Consider the following 14,929-nt stretch of genomic DNA (forward strand, 5'->3'; position numbering starts at 1 on the left):
AGGTTGCAGAAGCTTTGAGTTTTCTAGGGAGGAGTCTCCCAGCCCGAGTCAGTCTGTTAAGGACAGATACGTAAACCGTTAAGTGTCCAAGCACAACGATTACATCTTTGTGATTACACCAAAGACCGTCTGGAATTGAGGTGTCAAATTTGTCTGTTTTCTCATATGATGTGCAGTAAAAAGAGGCAGCGGCCTTTCCTGAATTTGTTGTAAGGGAGATACTTTCAATGCACCTCAGACTTCTGGTGTGTTACCACTGCCCACACATCTCTGCTAACGGGTTAGTGCTTCTCACTTGGTGGATGGCAATTATAAATTCCAGCTGTTGAAGTTTTGATTCAAAACTGCTTAAGGGGCACCTGGGTGGCTCAGTTGGTTAAGCATCTGCTTTTGGATCCCAGGGTCCTGGGATCAAGTCCCACATTGGGCTCCCTGCTCATCAGGGAGCCTGCTTCTCCCTCTGCCTGCCGCTCCCCCTGCTTGGGCTCTCTCTCTATGTCAAATAAATAAAAATCTTTATAAAAATAATTAAAAGAAAAACTGCTCAAGATGTAGCTTCTTGGGACTCTGTTTTTGCTCCAAGTCTTGGTCTTCACTACCATGGAGATGAAATACAGTAATTTTAAGGCCTTAATTTGAATTAGAAGAGATTTTTGTCACCTGTTTCCTGCTGCCAGTGTTACATTTCATAAAGGAAGCCACACTTACTCTGTAGTCAGGAATTTTTATATTTGTGGTTTAAATTTTCATTTCCTCCCCAATTTTTAGCTAGGTATAACATTACAAGTTACTGAAAGGTAGTAACTTCAAGTTTTTTTAACACTTTATTCTTAAGGAATGGTCTTACATGAATTAATGTACAGAGTCATGTATTTACTTTTAGAAGATCTCCAAAGAGCACTTTCTTTGTGGTTGCAATGGAGTAAATGGTGGAGTAAACCGTCTGGATAGGAGATGGCCTGCACTGTCAGTAGAAGGGACTTTGGGTACATGTCTTTGTCTTAAAGCAAGCTCTGAGCTGCTTTTCATTTGACTGTACCTAGTTTGGGGGTTATTTTTGTTTTTTTTTTAAATAAGATGGCACAGTCAAATCCCCTGTAATCCTCTGAGCGGAATTTAAGACTAGAGAATGGAGCTGCAGCTGTCTGAGAGACTGGGTGCAGCTCGGCTCAGTGTAGGGAAAGCAAGGAGCAGCAGTAGCATCCCGTATCCAGTCCCCATCAGACCTAGTGCAGACAGCTGAGCGCTCTTCTGGCAGCCCATTTCTGGAGCACACCAAGGGGCACTGGGGTGGTGATGCTGGGTCTTCCCACTGCTCGCCAGAGAACGCTCGGGGAAGGAACTGGTTCAGGACCAGGTTTGGGGTACATGGTGGGAGCTTCCTTAATTAAAGAGAGGTGAGGGGCACCGGGATGGCTCATTTAGTTAAGCACCCAACACTTGATCTCAGCTCAAGTCTTGATCTCAGGGTCTTGAATTTGGACCCCACATTGGGCTCCACACTGGACATGGAGCTTACTTAAAAAAGAGAAAGAAAAAAGAAAAGAGAAGATAATGATGGAGAGGGACCATAGATTGTCTTTCTAGGCCCAGGGGACAGAAGCAAGATTGGGGTGGGAGTTGGAAGGGGGACAGTTCCGCTTCCTATGAGGGAGCACTTTGTAGCAGCTAATGCCCTTCAGTGAGGACTGCACTGCCTTGGGAAAAAGCAGGCCACCCACCGGGCAGTGGGCACTGAGGCCAGGGGACCTGGCATCTGGTGGCCCCTGTGCCGGGTCTCCCACCTGCCTGAGATGCTGGACTTCTGCTCTGATTGAGCGCTGGCAGGTATGTCTTTGGACAGAGACCTGAAAACTCAGTCTGGGTTTGCTCCTGGCATGTCACTGGCTTCCAGTACAGTCGGGAACACGTGTTGGGGGGGCGCGGCTCAGGTGAAATGGGTAAGTAGGTCTTCTGATGTTGAACAGTCAGTGAGAGAAGAGGCATCATACACGTTGGTCTTAATGCCTTAGATTCGAATTTCCCTGTGAGAAACATAATGGTAAAAGGGAAAAGATGATGTATGCTGGTCTCCAGACTTCTGTCCAGCTTCACAGCAGTGGTTTACTGGCAGTTTCCAAATGATCAGCCTGGAAGTGGATCAGAGCAGCTTGTTTTGACTTTCTTACTCAAGGCCACATAAAAGCATGGGCAACACACCCTGAAAGGAGTAAGTATAAAACACTGGCTTCCTCTCCTGAACTTCATTATTTGTGGTGGTGCTGTCTCCGAGCAGCTGTTTGTAAAGTACGGTCTTGAATTCACGCAACTGCCCAGGCTTGACACCAGTGTGTACCAGGGGAAAACAGATGGAGGGACTTTGTGAGCACGCTGCTGTGATCACTGTGTTTTATTTCTCATTGCTGTCCTGATCCTCCAGGGGCCTGGTGCAACTGACATAAGATTTATCAACAAATAAAGTGATGTAAGGGAGAAACAGATGGGGGGGGTACATGCAGTGAAACTGGGTTCTGGCTCATTTCTGAGAACCATTGGAGTTTCTAAAGGTGATTCTAATGGCATCTTCTAAAGATTGATTCTGAAACTTACTAGAGTGGCAGTCTCTCTTTCCTCTATGGCTAACTGGGAATCCTGGGGCCTGTGGGCCTGATCACTTAGCCGGCCTGCTGGCTATGTCCTTTTTCCTCTGTAAGCTTGTGGGTAAGCTGTGACTTGATATTTCTGAAGATACTCGCTTAAATGAGAAGACTATCAGGTTGTGTTGACATCCCAGAATTTTTATGTTCCCAAATGAATGTTGCGCTTAAGAATGGTCACCTGCAAAGGCGGTGTTTCTTCTGAACATTTTTGGAATTCTCTTTTGGAAGTAGTTTGGCACTGGTTTCAGAGCCAGCAGAGATATGGTCCTTTAGAGGGTCCTTATGGTTTTGGGTTAAATTAAGACTCTCCTCAGGGAATAAAGATGGATGACCCTGGGACGCTGAGAGGAAGGGCCCCCACCATCCCTGCTAAGTGCCAGGCAAAATGTGTGCTTGTCTAAGTATGATCCGCTGTGTGTTGAAAATAAAAACCATCATGTCCTCAAAGTCATACATTCCATATCTGTTCGGAGACTGAGAAATCCTTCCTCGGCTCTGAGTTGGATACATATTCAACGCTTTCATGCTGACTACTTTAAAATCTAATCTTGATTCTGCCTAAGTATTTGTGGATTACTGAACATCTGAAGACAGAACAGTGTGATGTATTTCCGTGAATTTTAATTTGGTTTCTGGTTCTGCACTTGAAATACCAGTAGGGACCCACCAGGTGGAATAGCGGCCGCCCCTCGGAAGTAAGAGCAGCACCAATCCTGTTGCTCAGAGTGAGCCCACATGTAGGACGCAGTACCCCCAGCAAACACGCACGCCCCACATGGGGGTGTTTCTCTGCACCCTCACAGAGCAGAACAGCTGGGTGTGGAAACGGTGGCAGTGGTGTTGTGATGGGACCTTCGTTGCTTTAACACCTGCTATTGGTAACAGTGGGGTGGAGGCAGGTGAGTGTTCAGGAAAAATCAGAAGGTTTGGTTTGGGTGATGTCGAGCTCATTATGAATTGACAATCTCGGGTTTTTGTTTTTATTTTTTTCCATTTTCCCACCTTAGCTGACGGTGCTACAGAAAGCCCTTTCTGAAAGCCCCAGCCTGATTTCACTATCAGCCACTTAACCACGACATTAATTTTTTCAATTGCTAAGCGTCTAAGATTTGAAATTACCATATGGCTTGGAAAATGTTCTGTAGTGGAACCAGAACAATCTGTTAATTAAATACCACACGTCTTTGCATAACTCAAAGTTCTTTGACATTAAAAAATGTCCTCCTGAGGTGCCTGGGTGGTTCAGTGGGTTAAGCCTCTGCTTTGGCTCAGGTCATGATCTCAGAGTCCTGGGATCGAGCCCTGCATCAGGCTCTCTGCTCAGCAGGGAGCCTGCTCCCCCCTCTTTCTCTGCCTGCCTCTCTGCCTACTTGTGATCTCTGTCAAATAAATAAAATCTTAAAAAAAAAAAAATCCTCCTTTCCTTCCCTCCCTGCTCCCCCAACACTGGTATAGAGAAATGAATTAATTAGACCTCAGTATTTTTTCTGTAGGAAATAATGGTACAGTAAATTCTGGATTTCAAAAGATTGTTTCTAAGAGTTTTGATGAAAATTCAGCAAACATTTCACACTTTTGATAGAATTGCCTGTGTCCGACACAGTTTTATTTTTGATTCGTGGCTTTGGTGAGAAAATCTGGACCTAGCAGGTTCCCCCAGGCCAGTCTGGTGCTTGGTAGGATACGAGCTGGCCTTTCGTGGGCTTTAAGTTACTGCTTTGGGGTAGCTTTACATTTAGATCACTATATATTTTATTCTGTTTGTTTTTTTTTCTCCCCTAAGTGTTAGTGTCAGGTTCACAGAGTGACCTGATTTCTTAAATGCGGAAATGACATTTTTTAATGGGCAAAATACATCTCACCAGAATTTTCCCTTTGGAGAATTTTTTATGTGCACGTAAAATTGCCTTACAAGCTAAAATTTTTATCTTCTTGACTAGTAATAAGAGTTTCTGTTTCAAGTACAGACCCATTTTATCGATCAGGTATCCACATTTATGATTGTGAAACACATTGTGAATAGAAAGTTGAATATTTGTGCTTGATACTTAGACGAGAAATGTAAATGTAAGTTATCCTTTTGATGGGTGGACGATATTATTATAATGGGTGTAGTCGAGTCAGTATCTGGGTAGAATTATGACAGTGAGGGTAGGTATAGATAGGCTTTGAATATTCCTGCCCCTGAGCCCCACCTGCTTCAGGTGCACCTTTTAGAAGACCATACCCTGAATCCTTCACTGTTGTGGGGGTTCACGCTCTGGGTGACAGTGGCGCAGAATTAAGCAAATAAATGACTTGGAGCTTTGACCAGCACTACCATGGGGCCGACAGACTCATTCTCTAGAGTCAGCCTGACCCCCGTCTTTTGTTCCGGTGGGTTCTTGTGTGACGTGAGGCCAAATAGGACAGTCACTAAGATTAAACAAGTGATGAGGTTGAGAAAATCTTCCCCCACCCCCAAAAGAGAAGATATTTTGGTCACTTCGGAAATAATCTTTGAAATTTATGTTGAAAAACTCACTGCACTGAGATTAAGACTACCCTTTTAAAATACAGGAATAGGATGCCCTTTAGGATATTCAGAATAGAATTTTTGTCTTAAATAAGCTGTTTACTCTGTGCACGTTAGGTAGGTTTTATTGCAGGATGAATGATAGTCATTTTAGCTTTAACAGAGTTCAGGGAACAAGAACAAAAACCCCCAATTTCTTCAAAAGCCAAATGGTGACTCGTGCTGTATTAGAGTAGTCCAGACAGATCAGTCTTCTTGGCAAAAGTTAATTTCTGGTGTTGTTATTGGATTAGATGGTGTTGTTACTCATCTAGGTCAGCTTAAACAAAAATACACCTAAGTACAGTTAAGAGAGCTCTGATCTGTTGTTCTAACCAGTCAGTGTCTGCGTAGATGGGTCTGATCCAATATCTTGGGTTGCTTAAAACTCCAGGACGTCCCCGAGGTGCCTTGCCCGTTGCTCAGTGTTCTCGGGGTTTGGGTTGTGGAGCATCTGCACCAGAGTTGCCTAGGAAACCCGAGAGCTGGCGGCCTCCTAGGCCTCCCACAGACACTCCCACCCTGTGTCTCACTGCCACAGACTTCATGGGTATGTTTGTGTCTGTACATTTATTTAAGCTACCAAACTGTTCTTGCCTAGAGAAGAAACACTTAGAGAAGAAACTCCTTTGCCTCCTTTCCCAAAATACAGCAGAGCACTTATCTCTGAGAACATGTTGAGTTTGGCCACCAAGGTTCCACATTTCCTTCTTAGCTGCTGGCTAGGTTGATGTGTTCACTAGGTGCTAGTTGGATGATAAGCCGACTTCTGACACAAGACTGACCCCTTTGATGGTTACCAGCCCAGGTGTAAGCCAGGCAGAACCTTCCAAACCATACGCAGAGTAAGTAAAGTAAGGGTGTGAAGGAGAAGGCAGTAGGCTTCATCTCCGGGTTGGGGGAAATTAACTGCGGGAGTTATTTTTGTTTCATGTTATAACAGATACCAAGTTTTCTTCCAAGTGTCGTGTCCAGAGAAACTTCCCATTTAAGTGTCGAAATTTAATCCACAAGGATGTCAACTCCATGGGAGCAGGGCTTGTCCTGTGTGATTGCTGTACGGAGAGCACCTCCTAGAATAGTGTCTGGCACAGGGGTATTCGCAATCGTTGGGTACATTAGTGAATGTCTTGATTGATTAAACACTGGGTAACTTTCCAGGTGTTTTTCGCCTGTCTTACCATCTTTATAAGACACACTATCTATAGTTCACACATTTTTTTTTGGATAATTGGTATTTTTTTCATTTCTGACTCTAGGATTAAAAGCAGATTACCCCTTTTTGTTGTTTTAATTTTATTTTGTTTTTAAGTAAATTGTGTGCACAACGTGAGGCTTGAACTCACAACCCCGAGATCCAGAGTCACATGCTCTACCCACTGAGCCAGCCAGGCTCCCCTGAGAGCGGATACTCTTCGAGAGAGCCTTGCATAGTGAAAGACAAGTGGGGGTTCTGAAACCCAGGAGAGGCATGTGGCAGTAGCTGTGAGGCGGCCATACGGTGTCTGCTTGCTAGTCTGGTCACCTGTGGATGGGGCAGCTGTGTCCCCGAAGGCCCGGAGAGCAGGATGGCATGAAATGACTCACACCAAACCTTCAGGCTCTGAGGTGTAGTAGGCATTCTAAGAAAAGAGCTTTCCTTTCTCTCAGGGGTGAGTCGACTTTTTTAACGGCATCTGAAGTTGGGGGGGAAACCACTTGATTGCTGACAGTATAAAAGGAATAGTAATGATTGGGGACCTGTGACAGACCAAAGCGCTGTAAACCCAAGAGGAGGAAGTGAGCTATTATATCACCACCTGGCATCACATCTACCCTGAAATTCTGTTTCTTGCCAGTTTGGGCCATTTAAAATTTAATTTTAATAGGCTTTTACAGAATAATGATAAAACTGTGTGGCAAACATACAGCCAGAGTATGCTTGGGGGTGTATTCAGAGGCTTATCCTAGACGTTTCTCTGTGGTCAGCCTTCACATTCTCTCCTAGGCCTTTCTTTAGGAAGCTTCTTCCCTTTGTCTTACTCACAGAGCACAGATAATTCTGGAGAGCACCCATGTGCATTCTTCGATGTACATCTGCACGCGTGTACACACAAACACTCCATGCCCACCCTCTTTCAGGCACTCTCTCTTCGTGGGCATAACTGTTGGATTCCTTTGGGTGGGGGTTGGGAGACAAAGAAGATGGGGCAAGAGTTTTGAGAAGACTTCATAAAAACACTTTATTTTTTTCAGAGTGTGCTTTTAAGTGCTTTTATAGAGCTATGAATCAACATCAGATTTACTTACAACCATAAAATTCAGAAACCCACATACAAAATATTTTTACAAAAATACAAAACAGAAAGCCATATGTCTAGGATTGCAAAATCTGATCATTTCAGATTTTTAAATATTTTGCTGTGGTCAGAACATACCCCGTGTGTCTCATTGTGACTGCAGCGTGTCCTTGCTACCAGTGAGTTAACAAGTCACAGGCCCAAGAACTTCATCTCTTTTCCTGTGCCTGCAATGCCAGACTGTTCACTCTGGAGTATGGAGAATGCCATCTTCTTGGTGCCTTTTGGGGTCTTCTGATGACTCCTGTTTGTGCTCCCCTTCACATGACTTTCCATCAACAAATGGATCGGGGGCCTGGGTGTGAATGTTAGTGACAGCTTAATGAGAAGGCAAACCTCCCTCTTTTTTCTTCTTTCAAAAATGCCTTTGCTCCTTTACCCAGAACATTTTCTCTCCCCGTGTGGGGTTTGCAGACTTGAATCCACCTTTGTGGGCTCCATTAATACTGAGACAGAACTCACAGGTATGTCTTAATTTGGGCACGGGGTAGCACTTGTAAGGATGGGTTGCTGCACCTGCTGCCATAGAAACGAGCTCATTCAGGTAGCTTGCTGTTCTCCCTAAGGTTTTCCCTTACTCTATAGATTGAAATAGGACCACCGCTTCATCCCTGTTCCTTTGTGATGTTTGACATCTCCTTAGGAATTCTACCTTGAATTAAGGTGTAGTTACTTTACCAACAACCTAGATTTTTTTATGTTCTCCTTTGTGTTTCAAGTATGATTTTGTGGGGGAGGGTGTCATCTTTATTATACCACTTTTGTGTTAGTTTGTCTTGAAATGGAAGCATGCTCATTCATTGGCCAGAATATTTTTAGGTTTTAGGTTTTATAATTCCGAGTCTCTGGTTTTGAAAAAAATCAGTTCTTTGTCCATTACTCTTTAACCAAACTGAGGTAGCAGACTTCCCCACCATCACGTCGTGCATAGTCCTGAAGTTAGGGAGAGTCTAAAAGCAAAGCGGAGTGTGTGAGATGGGCTTGCTTCTAGAACGTGCTAAATGATCTATGGAAAACAATGTGATTTTGTTCTGTTTGTTCTGATGCAGCTTCCAGGAGGCAGTCTCAGGCTGTACCTGCAGATATGCGCCCGGAGATGTGGATTGCACAGGAGTTGCGGCGTATTGGAGACGAGTTTAATGCATATTACCCAAGGAGGGTAATGATGTTTTATTTACTCCTTCTCTTCACACCCTGCCCCTCCCCACATTTGGTTTTTTTTTTCCTTCCCCCTAAGATGACTAGTAATAATTCTGCGCTTACTTGGGAAATGTGAGCTATTGCCTATGTGTGACCCACCATTGTTTCTCCTTTCCCGTTTTCCATTTGAAAATGTTTTATGGATGGATTCAAGTCCCGGTAACTAAATAGAATATGGTATAAGGTGGCACAGGCATTTCATGAGCACAGACCTTAAAGCGTCTGTGCTGAGAAAGGGGTTATGGATCTGCTTTGACGGATTCCCACATAAACAGTAACGTAGTTTTCAGTCCGTACGGAGGGTTTCTGCATTCCCTTTGGGCCGTTGGGATCAGAGGTAAAGACTTATTAAACCATCCACCTTTAATCAGCCAGAGGCCGTGATGCCCGCGGTAGGCCTGTAACGGTGCCCCTGGAGTTTGACAGGTGACCCGTCAGAGCAGGAGAGTCACCCCTGCAGTCCAGGGTGCTGTCAGCAGGCCATTAACCAGGGGTCTGGGACCTGGGACATAAAAATGTTATACCCCAAATTGACTGCCACTTACATTGAAAGGCATGCTGTTGATTAAAAAAAAGCAAAAAAAAACCCCTATGTCGTTGTCTTCAGACACAGTATATTTTGTTGATTTTGCCCATTGGCAGTAGCCATTACCACTTGAACACCTTTTGCCCATGGAAGACTTCCAAAATGTGTGGGCTTCAGCTCTGAGAGTTCGGGCCCTTATGAGCGTATGTGAGTACTTCCTGGAAAGGGCACACTAGCAAAGATTTGATATAATTTTGGCTTGTTTACATTTTTCCAAACCAAGTATGAGGATATTCCTATTGATTTATCCAAAAAGAAGACATGTCTTATTTTGTAGAAAAAGCTATAATTGTTACTACCATTCTTTCTTACTGTGCCACTGGTCTTGTGGCTCCTTTTTTCTGAATATTTATTACAGCTTCATATAAGTATCCCTTTGAGATTTTTTTTTTTTACCTTTTTTTTTTCCTCTGGAAGGAGAGGTCATGCTTAGAATACCCCAATATTTGTGTTCTGCTTTAAACATTGATTTCTTTTTTAGCTAAGTGTCGCTTAGTTAAGTGGATGTTACCTGTTAATTGCTTTGAGTCGTTCTTGCTTTCCTGTCCGTGTAATGCCTTTCAGGCTTTTTTATACACATGGAAACATCCTCCCATTTGCAGAGGGTCCCTCATTTAGTCCTTCAGTATAGGGTCCCTGTAAAGGAGCCAGGGGTGCTCTGAAAACTCCCGTTGGATCCTCCTCATACCTTCCTATGGGTGTGTTTGTGTGTGTGTGTACGTGCATGCATGCACACACATGTGTGTGAGTTTGATGGGAAATGTGCTGTAGTACGATTCTGTCATTAAATGAGAACTGTCACATTGATGAATGGGTTTAGGAATCTCTTAATGTGGCCGTCTTTAGCTGGCAAGAATATCCAGCATCCTGCCTCTGCCGTTTACGGTGTATAAATTCCTTCTCAACCTAGCTCTGAAATGGCAGTTGTTTTTAGAAGGTTGATTGTTTCATAATTTCCCACTAGAGCGACACTTCCCCCGACCCCCAGCTCCTTTGCCGTGGTTTTCCTGAAGGGATTTTGGTGTTCCTGTGTGTGTGACTGGACTTGACCCTCTTGCTGGACCAGGAGAGACTGGCCAGAAGCAGGGCCCCAGTGCATTCATGATGACCTCCTGCTGGGGTGGGAAGGCTGATTCTGGGGGACATGGCCATAATTCAGCAGGAAAAATGGTGGAGTGGCCTCTCACGATGAGCCTAAGCAGCGAATTGACCAGCGTGCTGGGTCTGCCTCCTTCTGCATCTTGAAGGAGTTTGTAGACTTCCTTGGGCCAGGTCTGACATGGATGGGGCTACCCAAGAAAGAGGAGGCTGTTGGGCCCTGGACACTGACAAGAACCCACACAGCTCCACTTTCAGGGACTAGATCAGAACCTTTGGCCACAGAGCTTGAGGTCTTGTAATATTATATGTAAGTTTCTCTTTAAACTTTACACAGGGTATCAGCGACTCTATAATGTTTCACCCCGTGCCTGCCCAGATGGACCTGGTTGGTGCATCTCCATGGTGGCCTGTGTGGTCAGTGATAAGACACCTGGGCCAGCCGTGGCACAGGGGTGGGCGCACAGCGTAGGCCAAAGAGGTGGACGGTTCTAGTCCCATGCAAATGGGACACGAGCTGTGGGGTTGTTTTCATTACCTTGTCTGTCCATGGGAGGTGAGAGAAGCAGTGTCTGGCAGATTATGTCCTTCCTCCCCTCCTCTTCTCCCAGGGTTACATCACAGTTTAATGTTTAAGAGGATATTGGACATGGGTCCTGTCTGTTCAAATGAGATGCAACCTGTTCTCAGTGCTTTTGGTAAAATAAATTTAAGCTAATTTCATTGCGATATCACACTGTTTTCTGGTTGTAAACCTTATTTTGCATCTTTTTAAAAAAAAATGAGCCAGTGTCAAAATCCGGTCACTAATAATTCAAGGGACTCTAGCTTTCTAAGTAGACTGGGGATATTGGGGGAGGCATAAGGACAGACTCTAGGTTATAACCTGTTTTTTCTATAATGAAGGCAAATATATTCTCCAGATGTTATGAATTGCCCATTCCAATACCAGATTCTGGATAGTGATGCAGTGACCCCCAAAGCGACAGACACCTCTTGATATTGTTGGTTAAAAGTAATCCAGAGTCTACAGTGTCCATTCATTGGGGGTAGAAATCTGGGGAGAAAATGGGAGGCGGTAGTGGAAAGTCACACATTCAAATCATCTGCCGTCTCACAGAGGGGAGTCACTTCTTGGTGAGTGGTGCACAGCCCCGCCTTGCTTTATAATGGTTGCTTGCATTTTAAATATTGAGTGTCTTTATTTGCTTAATACTATTACAGTACCTTTTCTAAAGTGTTGGTCTTTTACTGCCATGAGCCTTGCGAAGCCTGACAGGATATTTTCCCGTTTTTTCAGTTAGAGCAATAGAGGAAGGTGTCGTGTAGTTGTCATGTGTTCAGTCCACTTAAGGGCAGTGGGGAAGCGTATGAAACGGAGCTGTGGAGTCTGAATCCTTGAAGGAGGAGGTGTGAGAGGCACAGGTGAGCGCAAAGTCCCAGTGCATGTTCCCCTTTTCTTTTGTGACTCCGTGTACTTGCCCCTAAACAACCCCGCCAGGGCAGAGCGACCCGTGTCCCCCTCTGTCTGGTAAGTTTGACCGCTCCAAGTCTGATGTATTTTTGTAACTTTTTGTTTTGAAATAATTTCAGACTTCCCATCTAAAAGTCGCAAGAACAGTACAAAGAACCCTCTTCTGTCTGCCGCCCGAGTTCCCCACCGTTCCCGTGTCGCCGTATCTGCTTTAACGTTCTTCCCCTTTTATACCTGTGCACGTGTTGTTTTCTGGACTCTGGAAATAAATGCTAGGTGTGATGTTCTTTCGCCCTCAAATCCATCAATGTGTGTTTCCTAAGAATAAGTACTCTCTTACATAACCGCAGTGTAATTCTCAAAATCAGGAAATGAGCAGTGTGACAGCACTGTTATGTAATCTGTGGACTTCATCCAAACTTTACCAGTTGTGCCAAAAATGTCCTTTATAGTAACAACCAAAAAAAAAAAAGAAGTTTTTTTTTTTCTGGCCCAGGATCCAGTTTAAAGTCATGCGTTAAATTTAGTTGTCGTATTGCTTTGATGCCATTGATTTGGAACTATTCCTCTGTCTCTGTGACCCTGACATTTTTGAAGGGGCAGGACAGGTATTTTATGGATTCTCCCTGAATTTGATTTGATTTGTCTGTTGTCTCCTCGGGATAAGATTCGAGTTGTGTGTTTGGGCAGGAGTAGGGCAGGGCCGACATCTTGTCCTCTCCCATCAGGTCCCCAACGGGGAGGCCGTTGGCCCTGTCACTGGTGATGCTGACTCTGGTTAAAGCTGGCACTTTCCAGTCTAAAGCCAGCGTGTTTCCATTTGTAATGGGAAGGAGGTGTGTGTAGAGGATGAACAATTTCCTTTCCCCATTATATTTTTATCCTGTTCATCAGCCTATATTCATGGGTCCCTGTTTAATTCAGTAGGTTCCTCTGCATTATTATCCTGGGTACTTACTTTGATCCTCAGATTGTCACGGATCTGGCCAGTGGTGGGCCTCTGGTGCGTTTTTACCTGTCAATTAAAGGGCCTCAATCATGCGGGCACATCTAGAATGTGCTCCAGGACAAAATCCAAGGGCCCATGGGGGTGGTGGAGCTTCCAGAAGTCATCTGTTGCTGAATGGCCTACACCCACACGGTGCCGTGACTTTTCCAGCCCCACTCTGCACCCCACCCCTGTGTCCGGGCTCAAGGATTGCTGGGGAGAGTGGAAGTCAGAGGACTTGTAGGGAAGATTATTTCTCAGAGAAGCTAGATCTCTGTTTTGAGCTTTATGAAGAAGGTGAGTGGCTCACATTCAGCTGAGTGGGGGGGCATGGAGCGCTGTGTCCTTACCGCCCATTCTAAGGGGATGGTCCACTTGGGTGGGATTCTTAGCCGTGGGCCAAGGGTGCAGGCCCATCTGTGGAGCATGTGCTGGGCCCTTCAGAACATTGAAACATGTGCTCTTGGGGTAATTAGACCCATCCTCTACCCAACGTCTGCCTCCTCCTCTTCCCCATTACCAAGGCTGCCATCATTTACCTTGTAGTCAGTGTGTCCAGCCTAGGTTGCTCTGTGCACAGGTAGACTTCTCTTGGTTGATAGTGACTTGGGGATGTCCTGGCCATGGCCTGCATTGAGCAGCAGCACATGAAGCTACGACAGACCCTCTAGATGGGCCAAGAAGTGAATGAAAACCCTTTCATTGTTTGATCCCAAGAAACAGTGTATCTTTTGTTTATACTGCTTGCTTCCTACTTCTTCTGTCCCAGGCATGTGCAGGCATGAGTAGACTGAACTGTGGGCCAACTGAAGTATAGCATCAAACCAGACAAAGTAGAGAGGGAAAGGGAGGTGGCTCACAGACCGGTTTAGGTGGAAACACAAGCTTAGTGGAAGTGTCACGCATTTGCATTTTCATACATGATACATAAACTTGAACTCTTCCTCTGCTGTCCTTCCCAGGACGTGAATTCCCTGTGCTGTCCGATTCCTAGTTTTATAAATGATACTGTTCTATAGGTAATGTACAAGGGGGAGAGATCTAATCGGTAGCTGTCTTGTTTGGGAATAGCATAACCTGAATATAAACCCAGAGATGTGTGTTCTCTGACAACATTCCTATGAGTCCCTCAATAATTGAATATAGAAGCTTAGTAAATGAGCCACATTCTGTTACTGTTTGAGCAAATAGTGAAAAACCAGTGTATTAGTACATTGAGGAGGGAGCTCAGGGTTCTGGCTTTAGGAGCCTTCCGATGCCCCTGTTGCAGAGTCACTGGAGCCTCTGTGATCCAGGGGTCGTCCTTCTTATGGCTTCAGCCCTTCGTGTTTTTCCCTGAGACCTTCGGGACAGCACGTGGTTCCGCTGATCCCGATGGCAACTGTGGATGGCAGGTTTTCTGAACGAGGGCATTCCATAACTCGGGGATAAAGTATGATCTTACAGGAAAGCAGGGCTCGTGGACAGGTGTGAGAACTTTGGGGTGAGGCCTTGAATCCTACTTTATCCATTATATCCTCTAGGTGCCCCATTTTCTCTCAGCCTCATAGGGATGTAGCGAAGGTCACAGGGACCCCCGTTCAGGGACAGAGCTAGAAATTGCTGTCATCGCTAGCCCCTCATGCTGGGGTTTCTCTGCACTAGAACTGAAACATTTCTCAGCTGGTCTTCAGAGCTGAGACAGATGCTGCTGACTTGGTTCACTTGTTCAGCACCCTGCTTGTGTTGGGCCCTACCGATGCGTGCTGTGTCTGGGTGTGCACAAACAGGAGACGGGACTGGGGCCCTGGGGTGTGTTTCAATGGCTGGGTGGGCATCGCCCTGGGTGCGGCGGTGTCCGTACGTGCCGCCCGCGGCTGCCGCTCCATCCGCCTGTGGCAGGTGGGTACACCTGCACGCCTGCCTCGGGGCGGGTGGGGAGGACCCGGGCCATTCACACAGAACTGTTCAGAGGTGCAGGTGCCCGGAGGGGGACTTCAGAGAGGTCTGTCTGGGGTTTTTTAATCTCTGGAGGAGGAAATGAAGATGCACATGAGGTGAGGCTCGCAGTC

The 14,929-nt window shown here is 45.4% G+C and overlaps 1 protein-coding gene and 1 non-coding gene across 8 annotated transcripts in view; one reads left to right on the forward strand and one right to left on the reverse strand.

Moving 5' to 3' along the window:
- The window catches only part of BCL2L11 (BCL2 like 11), a 46,406-nt gene that overhangs the window by 21,215 nt on the left and 10,262 nt on the right, over positions 1–14,929 (forward strand). For 6 of the 7 annotated variants that reach the window (XM_045979261.1, XM_045979262.1, XM_045979263.1 and 3 more), the window contains one exon: positions 8,582–8,691. In XM_045979261.1, the coding sequence (XP_045835217.1) occupies positions 8,582–8,691 (110 nt within the window). Of the gene's footprint in view, positions 1–8,581; positions 8,692–11,716; positions 11,842–14,929 lie in introns of all 7 variants that reach the window. The other variant, XR_006815075.1, reaches the window with a different exon arrangement.
- TRNAQ-CUG lies at positions 6,515–6,587 on the reverse strand. The gene has a single exon. It is a non-coding gene; the product is annotated as a tRNA-Gln (tRNA).

Source organism: Meles meles, chromosome 15 (assembly GCF_922984935.1).
Source record: "Meles meles chromosome 15, mMelMel3.1 paternal haplotype, whole genome shotgun sequence".
Lineage (NCBI taxonomy): Eukaryota > Metazoa > Chordata > Mammalia > Carnivora > Mustelidae > Meles > Meles meles.